Source organism: Bufo gargarizans, chromosome 8, assembly GCF_014858855.1.
Source record: "Bufo gargarizans isolate SCDJY-AF-19 chromosome 8, ASM1485885v1, whole genome shotgun sequence".
NCBI classification, from domain to species: domain Eukaryota; kingdom Metazoa; phylum Chordata; class Amphibia; order Anura; family Bufonidae; genus Bufo; species Bufo gargarizans.
Window position 1 is genome coordinate 192,502,806 of NC_058087.1, and position 15,614 is coordinate 192,518,419.

At 59.3% G+C, this 15,614-nt stretch overlaps 1 protein-coding gene across 3 annotated transcripts in view; it reads right to left on the reverse strand.

Annotated features, from left to right (window-relative positions):
• The window catches only part of LOC122945070 (Snf2 related CREBBP activator protein), a 59,707-nt gene that overhangs the window by 13,990 nt on the left and 30,103 nt on the right, over positions 1 to 15,614 (reverse strand). For all 3 annotated transcript variants that reach the window (XM_044303906.1, XM_044303907.1, XM_044303905.1), the window contains exons 8-22: positions 9,888 to 9,977; positions 9,694 to 9,801; positions 9,431 to 9,618; positions 5,250 to 5,427; positions 5,036 to 5,172; positions 2,336 to 2,505; positions 2,073 to 2,265; positions 1,857 to 1,993; positions 1,592 to 1,778; positions 1,331 to 1,500; positions 1,084 to 1,250; positions 854 to 1,006; positions 617 to 781; positions 308 to 541; positions 72 to 230 (exon numbers count right to left, since the gene is read on the reverse strand). In XM_044303906.1, coding sequence (XP_044159841.1) covers positions 72 to 230; positions 308 to 541; positions 617 to 781; positions 854 to 1,006; positions 1,084 to 1,250; positions 1,331 to 1,500; positions 1,592 to 1,778; positions 1,857 to 1,993; positions 2,073 to 2,265; positions 2,336 to 2,505; positions 5,036 to 5,172; positions 5,250 to 5,427; positions 9,431 to 9,618; positions 9,694 to 9,801; positions 9,888 to 9,977 — 2,436 coding nt within the window. The remainder of the gene's footprint in view (positions 1 to 71; positions 231 to 307; positions 542 to 616; positions 782 to 853; positions 1,007 to 1,083; positions 1,251 to 1,330; positions 1,501 to 1,591; positions 1,779 to 1,856; positions 1,994 to 2,072; positions 2,266 to 2,335; positions 2,506 to 5,035; positions 5,173 to 5,249; positions 5,428 to 9,430; positions 9,619 to 9,693; positions 9,802 to 9,887; positions 9,978 to 15,614) is intronic.

The window sequence follows — 15,614 nt, forward strand, 5'->3', positions numbered from 1 at the left end:
AATACAAATGCTAGTCAGGCTTCAGTTCAAGCTGGACAGCAGCCCATAACGTCTGGGGGCCCACAACACACCTGCGCGCTGCTCGCCAGGTCCCTCACGTTCTGTACAAGGGCCGGGAACAACTCTGAGAAGAGGACGCACAGGGGGCGCAACAGGATGGCGCTGAGGAGCTGCTGGAACCTCTCTGGTCGATTGTCTCACCACAATCTTCACCACACCTGTGGCTGGCGCTATGAAAAAGACAGAGAGCAAGTGAAAGGACCCTCGCCTGTGCAGGAGGAGCGCATGCCTGGGAGCGGACACTCACCTTGGCCAGGAGGAGCTGCTGGAAGATTGGTGCTGTTCAGCAGCGTGTGCTGGAGAGACTGCACTGACAGCGCCTGGACCCCCATCTGCCCCTGGGCACTGCTCTGCACCAACTGAGGAACGGGCGGAGCAGGCGATGCTGCCTGCTGTGCCAACGCTTGGATGAGAGCGAGCTGCGCCGGCTGGCTGAGCAGATGATGTTGGCCACCAGACGAGACGAGGTGAAGCACATTACCTGTGAGACAACAAAATCAGCTGCCGCAGAGCAACGCGACCGACTGGGCACAGCTACAAACATCTGCAAGCTTACCCTGCATGGGCCGCGGCTGGGCCACTCCCAGGGGCCGCACCGGAGCGCCAGTTAATGTCAGTTTGGTGCCCTGCAGCTGCAGAGTGAGAGGTTTAGTGACAGACTGACTCTGAAGGGGGCGTCCACCGAGTGCTGCCAACTGTGCCAGGCTAATTATTTCTCCGGCTAAGAAACAAACAGCGTTATAAAGAAGAGCAGAGGCTGATCCACAGCAAAGGCATCATCACAGCTACTCACAGGGCAGCCGCGCCTGCATGTCGGGGGTCAGTATGAGCCTCTGGGGGGCACTGCACACAGACTGAGCGCTGTGGACCGGGACAGACCTCCCTGCGCCGTTGGACACTGGGGTCACGGACGTGGTAACTGGACAGAACTGCACGGGGAGCGGAGCTGAAACACGAATCACACAATGGTCACCAACAGCCGATGTAAAGCACAGCGAGCCTCAGGAGCACAACTCCTCTCACCCTTCGGAGCAGGTATGGGCGGTGGTGTCAGAGGACCAGTGCTCGGGGTCAGCGACTGAGGAGCCACTGGCTGGGGGGTGGGGAGCACATCCGGAGACTTCCGCATGGGCTGAGAATTGTTGACTACGACGACAGAGCGCGATTCGGACTTGACAGGCTGCAGCATTCTGGAGGGAAGAGAAGTCGGTCAGGTGAGCAGAAAGGAGGTGAAGTACAAGACGCCGACACGCAGACGAGCGCAACGCACCTGTTCACCTTCATCTTGAGTGGCCGCGGTCTAGGAGGCGGCTCCGGGGATTCTGCAATCTCTTGGATCAGGGGGCGCGACTGCTTGTAGTGGGGCAGGAAAACATCCCGCTCATATCGACTTACTTGCCCCTCCATGTTAATGAGGTCAAACAAAGACATGTCTATATGCTGGGGAGACAGAGGACGAGACCATTGTAGCCCCCAAACTCTCGCACCTCATATGCCTAGACATCAGCCCCCCTCTGGGCCCTGTACCTGCCTCGAGTGGGTGGCGCTGCCGAGCATGAAGAACCAAGGAAGGGACCGTATAGCAGATGCCGCTGGTGATGAAGGGCGAGTGGATGGGGCGCGGGTCAAACAGATTGGGGTGATTACACACTTTGCGGAGCTGCATGAGGATGTTGATGACACTCATGAAATGGCCGCTGGCCAGAGTCTCCCGCGTCCTACGGAGAGAGAATGAGAGCTGAATGGTCCGTCTACTGTGCGAGGTCCCGTTCCTGGAGGGGCCCTCGAATACTCACGCGGCTTGTGACATGAAGTCATCATACAGGAAGCGTTGGCGCTTGGACAGGCGACAGTAGATAACGTGCTCGTATTTCTTGGGCATCTGCTTCTCCACATCCTGCTTAATCCTGCGGAGGAGGAAAGGCCTTAACACCTGTGGACGAGATGGGAAGAGCTAAGCACGCCATGTCTCACTCGGGAACACCCAGACGGAAGCTCCTCCGGCCCCGAACCTTGTGCAGTCTGCGCACGAGACCCTCGTTGTACTCCTGGCTGCCCTCGATCATGCCCGTCAAGGGATTCGAAAACCATTCCTTAAACTCTCGGTGAGACTGGAAGACGTGCGGCATGAGGAAATGCATGAGCGACCACAGCTCCATCAGCGAGTTCTGCAGCGGCGTCCCAGTGAGCAGCAGCCGCCTCTGACTGGGAAGAAGAGCAATCTCAGAATGAAATGCCAAGGCTCCTGCGGGCGCCCGCTCAGCGCTCTGCTCACCTGTTGAAGTTCAGCAGGCTCTGCCAGCGCTGCGACTTGAAGTTCTTGATGTTCTGAGCCTCGTCCAGGATCAGATACTTCCAGTTCTTCCTGCGGAAGGCCTGGTGATCTTGTAGGACCAGCTTGTACGAGGTGATGCACACGTGGAAAGCGTTGGCTTTAGTCCATCCCTGTATGAGGAGACAAGTGAGAACAGAGCGCCCACTGCCATACACGGCTGCCGGACTAGAGGGGAACGCCCGCTGCCATACACTCACACGGGGGCCGGACTAGAGGGTGAACGCCCGCTGCCATACACTCACACGGCTGCCGGACTAGAGGGTGAACGCCCGCTGCCATACACTCACACAGGGGCCGGACTAGAGGGTGAACGCCCGCTGCCATACACTCACACTGCTGCCGGACTAGAGTGGAACGCCCGCTGCCATACACTCACACGGGGGCCGGACTAGAGGGGAACGCCCGCTGCCATACACTCACACAGGGGCCGGACTAGAGGGTGAACGCCCGCTGCCATACACTCACACTGCTGCCGGACTAGAGGGGAACGCCCGCTGCCATACACTCACACGGGGGCCGGACTAGAGGGGAACGCCCGCTGCCATACACTCACACGGCTGCCGGACTAGAGTGGAACGCCCGCTGCCATACAGTCACACGGCTGCCGGACTAGGGGTGAACGCCCGCTGCCATACAGTCACACGGCTGCCGGACTAGAGGGGAACGCCCGCTGCCATACACGGCTGCCGGACTAGAGGGGAACGCCCGCTGCCATACAGTCACACGGCTGCCGGACTAGGGGTGAACGCCCGCTGCCATACAGTCACACGGCTGCCGGACTAGAGGGGAACGCCCGCTGCCATACACTCATACGACTGCCGGGACTAGAGGGGAACGCCCGCTGCCATACAGTCACACGGCTGCCGGACTAGGGGTGAACGCCCGCTGCCATACAGTCACACGGCTGCCAAACTAGGGGTGAACGCCCGCTGCCATACAGTCACACGGCTGCCGGACTAGAGGGGAACGCCCGCTGCCATACACGGCTGCCGGACTAGAGGGGAACGCCCGCTGCCATACACTCACACGGGGGCCGGACTAGAGGGTGAACGCCCGCTGCCATACACTCACACTGCTGCCGGACTAGAGGGGAACGCCCGCTGCCATACACTCACACGGCTGCCGGACTAGAGGGGAACGCCCGCTGCCATACACTCTCACAGCTGCCGGACTAGGGGTGAACGCCCGCTGCCATACACTCACACGGCTGCCGGACTAGAGGGGAACGCCCGCTGCCATACAGTCACACGGCTGCCAGACTAGAGGGGAACGCCCGCTGCCATACACGGCTGCCGGACTAGAGGGGAACGCCCGCTGCCATACACGGCTGCCGGACTAGAGGGGAACGCCCGCTGCCATACACGGCTGCCGGACTAGAGGGGAACGCCCGCTGCCATACAGTCACACGGCTGCCGGGCTAGAGGGGAACGCCCGCTGCCATACACGGCTGCCGGACTAGAGGGGAACGCCCGCTGCCATACAGTCACACGGCTGCCGGGCTAGAGGGGAACGCCCGCTGCCATACACGGCTGCCGGACTAGAGGGGAACGCCCGCTGCCATACAGTCACACGGCTGCCGGACTAGAGGGGAACGCCCGCTGCCATACACTCACACGGGGGCCGGACTAGAGGGGAACGCCCGCTGCCATACACTCACACGGCTGCCGGGACTAGGGGGTGAACGCCCGCTGCCATACACGGCTGCCGGACTAGAGGGGAACGCCCGCTGCCATACAGTCACACTGCTGCCGGACTAGAGGGGAACGCCCGCTGCCATACACGGCTGCCGGACTAGAGGGGAACGCCCGCTGCCATACACGGCTGCCGGACTAGAGGGGAACGCCCGCTGCCATACAGTCACACGGCTGCCGGACTAGAGGGGAACGCCCGCTGCCATACACTCACACGGGGGCCGGACTAGAGGGGAACGCCCGCTGCCATACACTCACACGGGGGCCGGACTAGAGGGGAACGCCCGCTGCCATACACTCACACGGCTGCCGGGACTAGGGGGTGAACGCCCGCTGCCATACACGGCTGCCGGACTAGAGGGGAACGCCCGCTGCCATACAGTCACACTGCTGCCGGACTAGAGGGGAACGCCCGCTGCCATACACGGCTGCCGGACTAGAGGGGAACGCCCGCTGCCATACACGGCTGCCGGACTAGAGGGGAACGCCCGCTGCCATACAGTCACACGGCTGCCGGGCTAGAGGGGAACGCCCGCTGCCATACACTCACACGGGGGCCGGACTAGAGGGGAACGCCCGCTGCCATACACTCACACGGCTGCCGGGACTAGGGGGTGAACGCCCGCTGCCATACACTCACACTGCTGCCGGACCAGAGGGAAACGCCCGCTGCCATACACTCACACTGCTGCCGGACTAGAGGGAAACGCCCGCTGCCATACACTCACACTGCTGCCGGACTAGAGGGAAACGCCCGCTGCCATACACTCACACTGCTGCTGGTACTAGGGGTGAACGCCCACTGCCATACACTCACACGGCTGCCGGACTAGAGGGGAACGCCCGCTGCCATACACTCTCACAGCTGCCGGACTAGGGGTGAACGCCCGCTGCCATACAGTCACAAAGCTGCCGGACTACGGGTGAACGCCCGCCGTCATGGACTCACCTGTCTTTTAAGTTTACGTTCTTTCTGAGAGCCATAATAAGTGAGTATTTTGAAACTGGGGCACCAACGTTTCAACTCCATTTCCCAGTTTAAAATGACACTGGTAGGAACGATAATCAGATGAGGGCCCCAATTACCTAGAAGACACAATGGAGAGATGTACCGGGCCCTGGCATACATGCTGCAAGCCAGTGCAACGCTCCACCAGACTCACCACGTTCACAGGCCAGATGGGCCAGCAGGGAGATGGTCTGAATGGTTTTCCCAAGCCCCATCTCATCCGCCAAAATCCCATTCAGCTTCTTCTCGTACATAGTCACCAGCCATTCCAGGCCGATGTGCTGATACTCCCGGAGCTCCCCGTGCAGGAGAAACGGAACCGCGGTCTTCACCTGAAAGAAATGGCCACTACAGGTCACCGCAGGAGAGATGCTGAAGGGAACAATCATGGTCAACCTCTCCAGCCTTATAACGATGGACCAAAGCAAGCAGGTCCGCGCCACCCTACAGCTCTGCGCCACACTACAGCTCTGCACCGAGGTCTGCGCCACCCTACAGCTCTGCACCGAGGTCTGCGCCACCCTACAGCTCTGCACCGAGGTCTGCGCCACCCTACAGCTCTGCACCGAGGTCTGCGCCACCCTACAGCTCTGCGCCACCCTACAGCTCTGCACCGAGGTCTGCGCCACCCTACAGCTCTGCACCGAGGTCTGCGCCACCCTACAGCTCTGCGCCACCCTACAGCTCTGCACCGAGGTCTGCGCCACCCTACAGCTCTGCACCGAGGTCTGCGCCACCCTACAGCTCTGCGCCACCCTACAGCTCTGCACCGAGGTCTGCGCCACACTACAGCTCTGCACCGAGGTCTGCGCCACCCTACAGCTCTGCACCAAGGTCTGCGCCACCCTACAGCTCTGCACCGAGGTCTGCGCCACACTACAGCTCTGCACCGAGGTCTGCGCCACCCTACAGCTCTGCACCGAGGTCTGCGCCACCCTACAGCTCTGCACCGAGGTCTGCGCCACACTACAGCTCTGCACCAAGGTCTGCGCCACCCTACAACTCTGCACCGAGGTCTGCGCCATCCTACAGCTCTGCACCGAGGTCTGCGCCACCCTACAGCTCTGCACCGAGGTCTGCGCCATCCTACAGCTCTGCACCGAGGTCTGCGCCATCCTACAGCTCTGCACCGAGGTCTGCGCCATCCTACAGCTCTGCACCGAGGTCTGCGCCATCCTACAGCTCTGCACCGAGGTCTGCGCCACCCTACAGCTCTGCACCGAGGTCTGCGCCACCCTACAGCTCTGCACCGAGGTCTGCGCCACCCTACAGCTCTGCACCGAGGTCTGCGCCACCCTACAGCTCTGCACCGAGGTCTGCGCCACCCTACAGCTCTGCACCGAGGTCTGCGCCACCCTACAGCTCTGCACCGAGGTCTGCGCCACCCTACAGCTCTGCACCGAGGTCTGCGCCACCCTACAGCTCTGCACCGAGGTCTGCGCCACCCTACAGCTCTGCACCGAGGTACGCGCCACCCTACAGCTCTGCACCGAGGTCTGCGCCACACTACAGCTCTGCACCGAGGTCTGCGCCACACTACAGCTCTGCACCGAGGTCTGCGCCACACTACAGCTCTGCACCGAGGTCTGCGCCACCCTACAGCTCTGCACCGAGGTCTGCGCCACCCTACAGCTCTGCACCGAGGTCTGCGCCACACTACAGCTCTGCACCGAGGTCTGCGCCTACCTACAGCTCTGCACCGAGGTCTGCGCCATCCTACAGCTCTGCACCGAGGTCTGCGCCACCCTACAGCTCTGCACCGAGGTCTGCGCCACCCTACAGCTCTGCACCGAGGTCTGCGCCACCCTACAGCTCTGCACCGAGGTCTGCGCCACCCTACAGCTCTGCACCGAGGTCTGCGCCACCCTACAGCTCTGCACCGAGGTCTGCGCCACCCTACAGCTCTGCACCGAGGTCTGCGCCACCCTACAGCTCTGCACCGAGGTCTGCGCCACCCTACAGCTCTGCACCGAGGTCTGCGCCACCCTACAGCTCTGCACCGAGGTCTGCGCCACCCTACAGCTCTGCACCGAGGTCTGCGCCACCCTACAGCTCTGCACCGAGGTCTGCGCCACCCTACAGCTCTGCACCGAGGTCTGCGCCACCCTACAGCTCTGCACCGAGGTCTGCGCCACCCTACAGCTCTGCACCGAGGTCTGCGCCACCCTACAGCTCTGCACCGAGGTCTGCGCCACACTACAGCTCTGCACCGAGGTCTGCGCCACACTACAGCTCTGCACCGAGGTCTGCGCCACACTACAGCTCTGCACCGAGGTCTGCGCCACACTACAGCTCTGCACCGAGGTCTGCGCCACACTACAGCTCTGCACCGAGGTCTGCGCCACCCTACAGCTCTGCACCGAGGTCTGCGCCACCCTACAGCTCTGCACCGAGGTCTGCGCCACCCTACAGCTCTGCACCGAGGTACGCGCCACCCTACAGCTCTGCACCGAGGTACGCGCCACCCTACAGCTCTGCACCGAGGTCTGCGCCACCCTACAGCTCTGCACCGAGGTCTGCGCCACCCTACAACTCTGCACCGAGGTCTGCGCCACCCTACAGCTCTGCACCGAGGTCTGCGCCACACTACAGCTCTGCACCGAGGTCTGCGCCACACTACAGCTCTGCACCGAGGTCTGCGCCTACCTACAGCTCTGCACCGAGGTCTGCGCCACCCTACAGCTCTGCACCGAGGTCTGCGCCACCCTACAGCTCTGCACCGAGGTCTGCGCCACACTACAGCTCTGCACCGAGGTCTGCGCCACACTACAGCTCTGCACCGAGGTCTGCGCCACACTACAGCTCTGCACCGAGGTCTGCGCCATCCTACAGCTCTGCACTATCCTAACGCTCTGCACTGAGGTCTGCTCCATCATACAGCTGGTTCCATTAAGCACTGAGGTCTGCTCCATCACACGGCTGGTTCCATGAAGCACTGAGGTCTGCTCCATCATACAGCTGGTTCCATGAAGCACTGAGGTCTGCTCCATCATACAGCTGGTTCCATTAAGCACTGAGGTCTGCTCCATCATACAGCTGGTTCCATTAAGCACTGAGGTCTGCTCCATCATACAGCTGGTTCCATGAAGCACTGAGGTCTGCTCCATCACACGGCTGGTTCCATGAAGCACTGAGGTCTGCTCCATCATACAGCTGGTTCCATGAAGCACTGAGGTCTGCTCCATCACACGGCTGGTTCCATGAAGCACTGAGGTCTGCTCCATCATACGGCTGGTTCCATTAAGCACTGAGGTCTGCTCCATCATACAGCTGGTTCCATTAAGCACTGAGGTCTGCTCCATCATACAGCTGGTTCCATTAAGCACTGAGGTCTGCTCCATCATACAGCTGGTTCCATGAAGCACTGAGGTCTGCTCCATCACACGGGTGGTTCCATGAAGCACTGAGGTCTGCTCCATCATACGGCTGGTTCCATGAAGCACTGAGGTCTGCTCCATCATACAGCTGGTTCCATGAAGCACTGAGGTCTGCTCCATCACACGGCTGGTTCCATGAAGCACTGAGGTCTGCTCCATCACACGGCTGGTTCCATGAAGCACTGAGGTCTGCTCCATCACACGGGTGGTTCCATGAAGCAGAGGTCTGCTCCATCACACGGCTGGTTCTATGAAGCACTGAGGTCTGCTCCATCATACAGCTGGTTCCATGAAGCACTGAGGTCTGTCTGCTCCATCACACGGCTGGTTCTATGAAGCACTGAGGTCTGCTCCATCATACAGCTGGTTCCATTAAGCACTGAGGTCTGCTCCATCATACAGCTGGTTCCATTAAGCACTGAGGTCTGCTCCATCATACAGCTGGTTCCATGAAGCACTGAGGTCTGCTCCATCACACGGGTGGTTCCATGAAGCACTGAGGTCTGCTCCATCATACGGCTGGTTCCATGAAGCACTGAGGTCTGCTCCATCATACAGCTGGTTCCATGAAGCACTGAGGTCTGCTCCATCACACGGCTGGTTCCATGAAGCACTGAGGTCTGCTCCATCACACGGCTGGTTCCATGAAGCACTGAGGTCTGCTCCATCACACGGGTGGTTCCATGAAGCAGAGGTCTGCTCCATCACACGGCTGGTTCTATGAAGCACTGAGGTCTGCTCCATCATACAGCTGGTTCCATGAAGCACTGAGGTCTGCTCCATCATACAGCTGGTTCCATGAAGCACTGAGGTCTGCTCCATCATACAGCTGGTTCCATGAAGCACTGAGGTCTGCTCCATCACACAGCTGGTTCTATGAAGCACTGAGGTCTGCTCCATCATACAGCTGGTTCCATGAAGCAGAGGTCTGCTCCATCATGCAGAGGTGCAGGGGTACCTGAGTGGTGGCCAATGTGTATCCCTTTGGCTGTAGAGATTCGGCGGTGGCAGCGATATCAGTGATTTCTTTCTTTGGCTCGGGCGGCTCGTGCTCCAGGGTGTCACCCACCGGCTCCTCTGCATCCAGTTTGAGAAGAAACTCCACTCCTTCCGATTCACGGTCTGAAGAGTCACAATCTGAAGAGCCTTAAGAGGAAGAAGCGGAGACATCGTCACATGCCCTACATTGTCCAAGAAGCCACAGCCTCCAGGTCCACTCACCATACTCCTCCTGGTTGCCCGCACTGTCATGCTCACTCTGACTAGGGCTCTCAGCCTCTGATGGCAGCACAGAGTATTTCAGTAGTAGCTCGTCTAAGGACATCTCCCCTGTGAAAACATAGAGACGCGTTCAGACCAAGACGTGTCCAGATATCATTCATAACCCAAGAGTCCAAATATAACTTCACATCTACCGTCTCTAGCCAGCTGGGAGAGCTCCTCGGCATGATCCTGCTGTCCGGCCATCTCCTCCTCTGCCGCAATCGTGTCCTCCTCATCCTCAGCTGCACAGACAAATCCACAATGACTTTTCTGGCCAGAGATTGCAGTCGCACACGTGTACACACACAACCCAAGAGCCGGTGTCACACACACACACACCCCAAGAGCCGGTGTCACACACACACACAACCCAAGAGCCGGTGTCACACACACACACACACACACACAACCCAAGAGCCGGTGTCACACACACACACACACAACCCAAGAGCCGGTGTCACACACACACACACACACAACCCAAGAGCCGGTGTCACACACACACACACACACAACCCAAGAGCCGGTGTCACACACACACACACCAACCCAAGAGCCGGTGTCACACACACACACACAACCCAAGAGCCGGTGTCACACACACACACACAACCCAAGAGCCGGTGTCACACACACACACACACCCAAGAGCCGGTGTCACACACACACACCCCAAGACGAACACCACAACCCAAGAGCCGGTTGTCACACACACACACACACAACCCAAGAGCCGGTGTCACACACACACACAACCCAAGAGCCGGTCCTCACACACAACCCCAAGAGCCGGTGTCACACACACACACCACACAACCCCAAGAGCCGGGTCACACACACACACAACCCAAGAGCCGGTGTCACACACAACACACCACACACACACCCAAGAGCCGGTGTCACACACACACACACACAACCCAAGAGCCGGTGTCACACACACACACACACACACAACCCAAGAGCCGGTGTCACACACACACACACACAACCCAAGAGCCGGTGTCACACACACACACACACAACCCAAGAGCCGGTGTCACACACACACACACAACCCAAGAGCCGGTGTCACACACACACACACCCCAAGAGCCGGTGTCACACACACACACACACAACCCAAGAGCCGGTGTCACACACACACACCCCAAGAGCCGGTGTCACACACACACACACACACACACAACCCAAGAGCCGGTGTCACACACACACACACACAACCCAAGAGCCGGTGTCACACACACACACAACCCAAGAGCCGGTCTCACACACAACCCCAAGAGCCGGTGTCACACACACACACACACAACCCCAAGAGCCGGTGTCACACACACACACAACCCCAAGAGCCGGTGTCACACACACACACACACACACCCCCCCCCCCAAGAGCCAGTGTCACACACACACACACCCCAAGAACCGGTGTCACACACACACACACACCCCAAGAGCCGGTCTCACACACAACCCCAAGAACCGGTGTCACACACACACACACACACAACCCAAGAGCCGGTGTCACACACACACACACACACAACCCAAGAGCCGGTGTCACACACACACACACACCCCAAGAGCCTGTGTCACACACACACACCCCAAGAGCCAGTGTCACACACACACACCCCAAGAGCCAGTGTCACACACACACACACACCCCAAGAGCCAGTGTCACACACACACACACACCCCAAGAGCCAGTGTCACACACACACACCCCAAGAGCCAGTGTCACACACACACACACCCCAAGAGCCAGTGTCACACACACACACACCCCAAGAGCCAGTGTCACACACACACACACCCCAAGAGCCAGTGTCACACACACACACACCCCAAGAGCCAGTGTCACACACACACACACACCCCAAGAGCCGGTGTCACACACACACACACACACACACACAACCCCAGGAGCCGGTGTCACACACACACACACCCCAAGAGCCGGTGTCACACACACACACACAACCCCAAGAGCCGGTGTCACACACACACACACAACCCCAAGAGCCGGTGTCACACACACACACACACAACCCCAAGAGCCGGTGTCACTCACACACACACACACACACACACACACAACCCCAAGAGCCGGTGTCTCACACACACACACACAACCCCAAGAGCCGGTGTCACACACACACACACACAACCCCAAGAGCCGGTGTCACACACACACACACAACCCCAAGAGCCGGTGTCACACACACCACACACAACCCCAAGAGCCGGTCTCACACACACACACACACAACCCCAAGAGCCGGTCTCACACACACACACACACACAACCCCAAGAGCCGGTCTCACACACACACACACACAACCCCAAGAGTCTGTCACACACACAACCCCAAGAGCCGGTGTCACACACACAACCCCAAGAGCCGGTGTCACACACACACACACACACCCCAAGAGCCGTGTCACACACACACACACCCCAAGAGCCGGTGTCACACACACACACACCCCAAGAGCCGGTGTCACACACACACACACACACACCCCAAGAGCCGGTGTCACACACACACACACACCAACCCAAGAGCCGGTGTCACACACACACACACACAACCCAAGAGCCGGTGTCACACACACACACACACAACCCAAGAGCCGGTGTCACACACACACACACACCCCAAGAGCCGGTGTCACACACACACACACAACCCAAGAGCCGGTGTCACACACACACACACAACCCAAGAGCCGGTGTCACACACACACACCCCAAGAGCCGGTGTCACACACACACACACACACACACACAACCCAAGAGCCGGTGTCACACACACACACACACCCCCCCCCCCCCCCCCAAGAGCCAGTGTCACACACACACACACCCCAAGAGCCGGTGTCACACACACACACACCCCAAGAGCCGGTGTCACACACCACACACCCCAAGAGCCGGTGTCACACACACACACACACACCCCAAGAGCCGGTGTCACACACACACACACACACCCCAAGAGCCGGTCACACCACACACACACCCCAAGAGCCGGGTCACACACACACACACACCCCAAGAGCCGGTGTCACACACACACACACCCCAAGAGCCAGTCTCTCTCTCTCACACACACACACCCCAAGAGCCAGGTTGTCACACACACACACACACCCCAAGAGCCGGTGTCTCACACACACACACCCCAAGAGCCGGTGTCCACACACACACACACAACCCAAGAGCCGGTGTCACACACACACACACAACCCAAGAGCCGGTGTCACACACACACACCCCAAGAGCCGGTCACACACACACACACACAACCCAAGAGCCGGTGTCACACACACACACACACACCCCAAGAGCCGGTGTCACACACACACACACCCCAAGAGCCAGTCTCTCTCTCTCACACACACACACCCCAAGAGCCGGTGTCACACACACACACACACCCCAAGAGCCGGTGTCACACACACACACACACCCCAAGAGCCGGTGTCACACACACACACACACCCAAGAGCCGGTGTCACACACACACACACAACCAAGAGCCGGTCTCACACACACACACACAACCCAAGAGCCGGTGTCACACACACACACACAACCCAAGAGCCGGTGTCACACACACACACACACCCCAAGAGCCGGTGTCACACACACACACACACACACACACACACCCCAAGAGCCGGTGTCACACACACACACACACACACACCCCAAGAGCCGGTGTCACACACACACACACCCCCCCCCCCAAGAGCCAGTGTCACACACACACACACCCCAAGAACCGGTGTCACACACACACACACACAACCCAAGAGCCAGTCTCACACACAACCCCAAGAGCCGGTGTCACACACACACACACAACCCCAAGAGCCGGTGTCACAAACACACACAACCCCAAGAGCCGGTGTCTCACACACAACCCCAAGAGCCGGTGTCTCACACACAACCCCAAGAGCCGGTGTCTCACACACAACCCCAAGAGCCGGTGTCTCACACACAACCCCAAGAGCCGGTGTCACACACACACACACAACCCCAAGAGCCGGTGTCACAAACACACACACAACCCCAAGAGCCGGTGTCACAAACACACACAACCCCAAGAGCCGGTGTCACAAACACACACAACCCCAAGAGCCGGTGTCACAAACACACACACACCCCCCCCCCCCCAAGAGCCAGTGTCACACACACACCCCAAGAACCGGTGTCACACACACACACACACAAACCCAAGAGCCAGTCTCACACACAACCCCAAGAGCCGGTGTCACACACACACACACAACCCCAAGAGCCGGTGTCACAAACACACACAACCCCAAGAGCCGGTGTCTCACACACAACCCCAAGAGCCGGTGTCTCACACACAACCCCAAGAGCCGGTGTCTCACACACAAACCCCAAGAGCCGGTGTCACACAACACACACAACCCCAAGAGCCGGTGTCACAAACACACACAACCCCAAGAGCCGGTGTCACAAACACACACAACCCCAAGAGCCGGTGTCACACACACAACCCCAAGAGCCGGTGTCACACACACAACCCCAAGAGCCGGTGTCACACACACAACCCCAAGAGCCGGTGTCACACACACAACCCCAAGAGCCGGTGTCACACACACACACACAACCCCAAGAGCCGGTGTCACACACTCACACACACACACACACAACCCCAAGAGCCGGTGTCACACACACACACACACAACCCCAAGAGCCGGTGTCACACACACACACACACAACCCCAAGAGCCGGTGTCACACACACACACACACACAACCCCAAGAGCCGGTGTCACACACACACACACACAACCCCAAGAGCCGGTGTCACACACACACACACGACCCCAAGAGCCGGTCTCACACACACACACACAACCCCAAGAGCCAGTCTCACACACACAACCCCAAGAGCCGGTGTCACACACACACACACACACAACCCCAAGAGCCGGTGTCACACACACACACAACCCCAAGAGCCGGTGTCACACACACAACCCCAAGAGCCGGTGTCACACACACACACACACACACACAACCCCAAGAGCCGGTGTCACACACACACACACACACAACCCCAAGAGCCGGTGTCACACACACACACACACAACCCCAAGAGCCGGTGTCTCACACACACACACACAACCCCAAGAGCCGGTGTCACACACACACACACAACCCAAGAGCCGGTGTCACACACACACACAACCCCAAGAGCCGGTGTCCACACACACACAACCCCAAGAGCCGGTGTCTCACACACACACACACAACCCCAAGAGCCGGTGTCTCACACACACACACACAACCCCAAGAGCCGGTGTCTCACACACACACACACAACCCCAAGAGCCGGTGTCTCACACACACACACACAACCCCAAGAGCCGGTGTCACACACAAACCACAACCCCAAGAGCCGGTCTCACACACACACAACCCCAAGAGCCGGTCTCACACACACACAAACCCCAAGAGCCGGTCTCACACACACACAACCCCAAGAGCCGGTCTCACACACACACAACCCCAAGAGCCGGTCTCACACACACACAACCCCAAGAGCCGGTCTCCACACACACAACCCCAAGAGCCGGTCTCACACACACACAACCCCAAGAGCCGGTGTCACACACACACACAAACCCCAAGAGCCGGTGTCACACACACACACACAACCCCAAGAGCCGGTGTCACACACACACACACAACCCCAAGAGCCGGTGTCACACACACACACACACAACCCCAAGAGCCGGTGTCACACACACACACACACAACCCCAAGAGCCGGTGTCACACACACACCACACACAACCCCAAGAGCCGGTGTCACACACACCACACACACAAC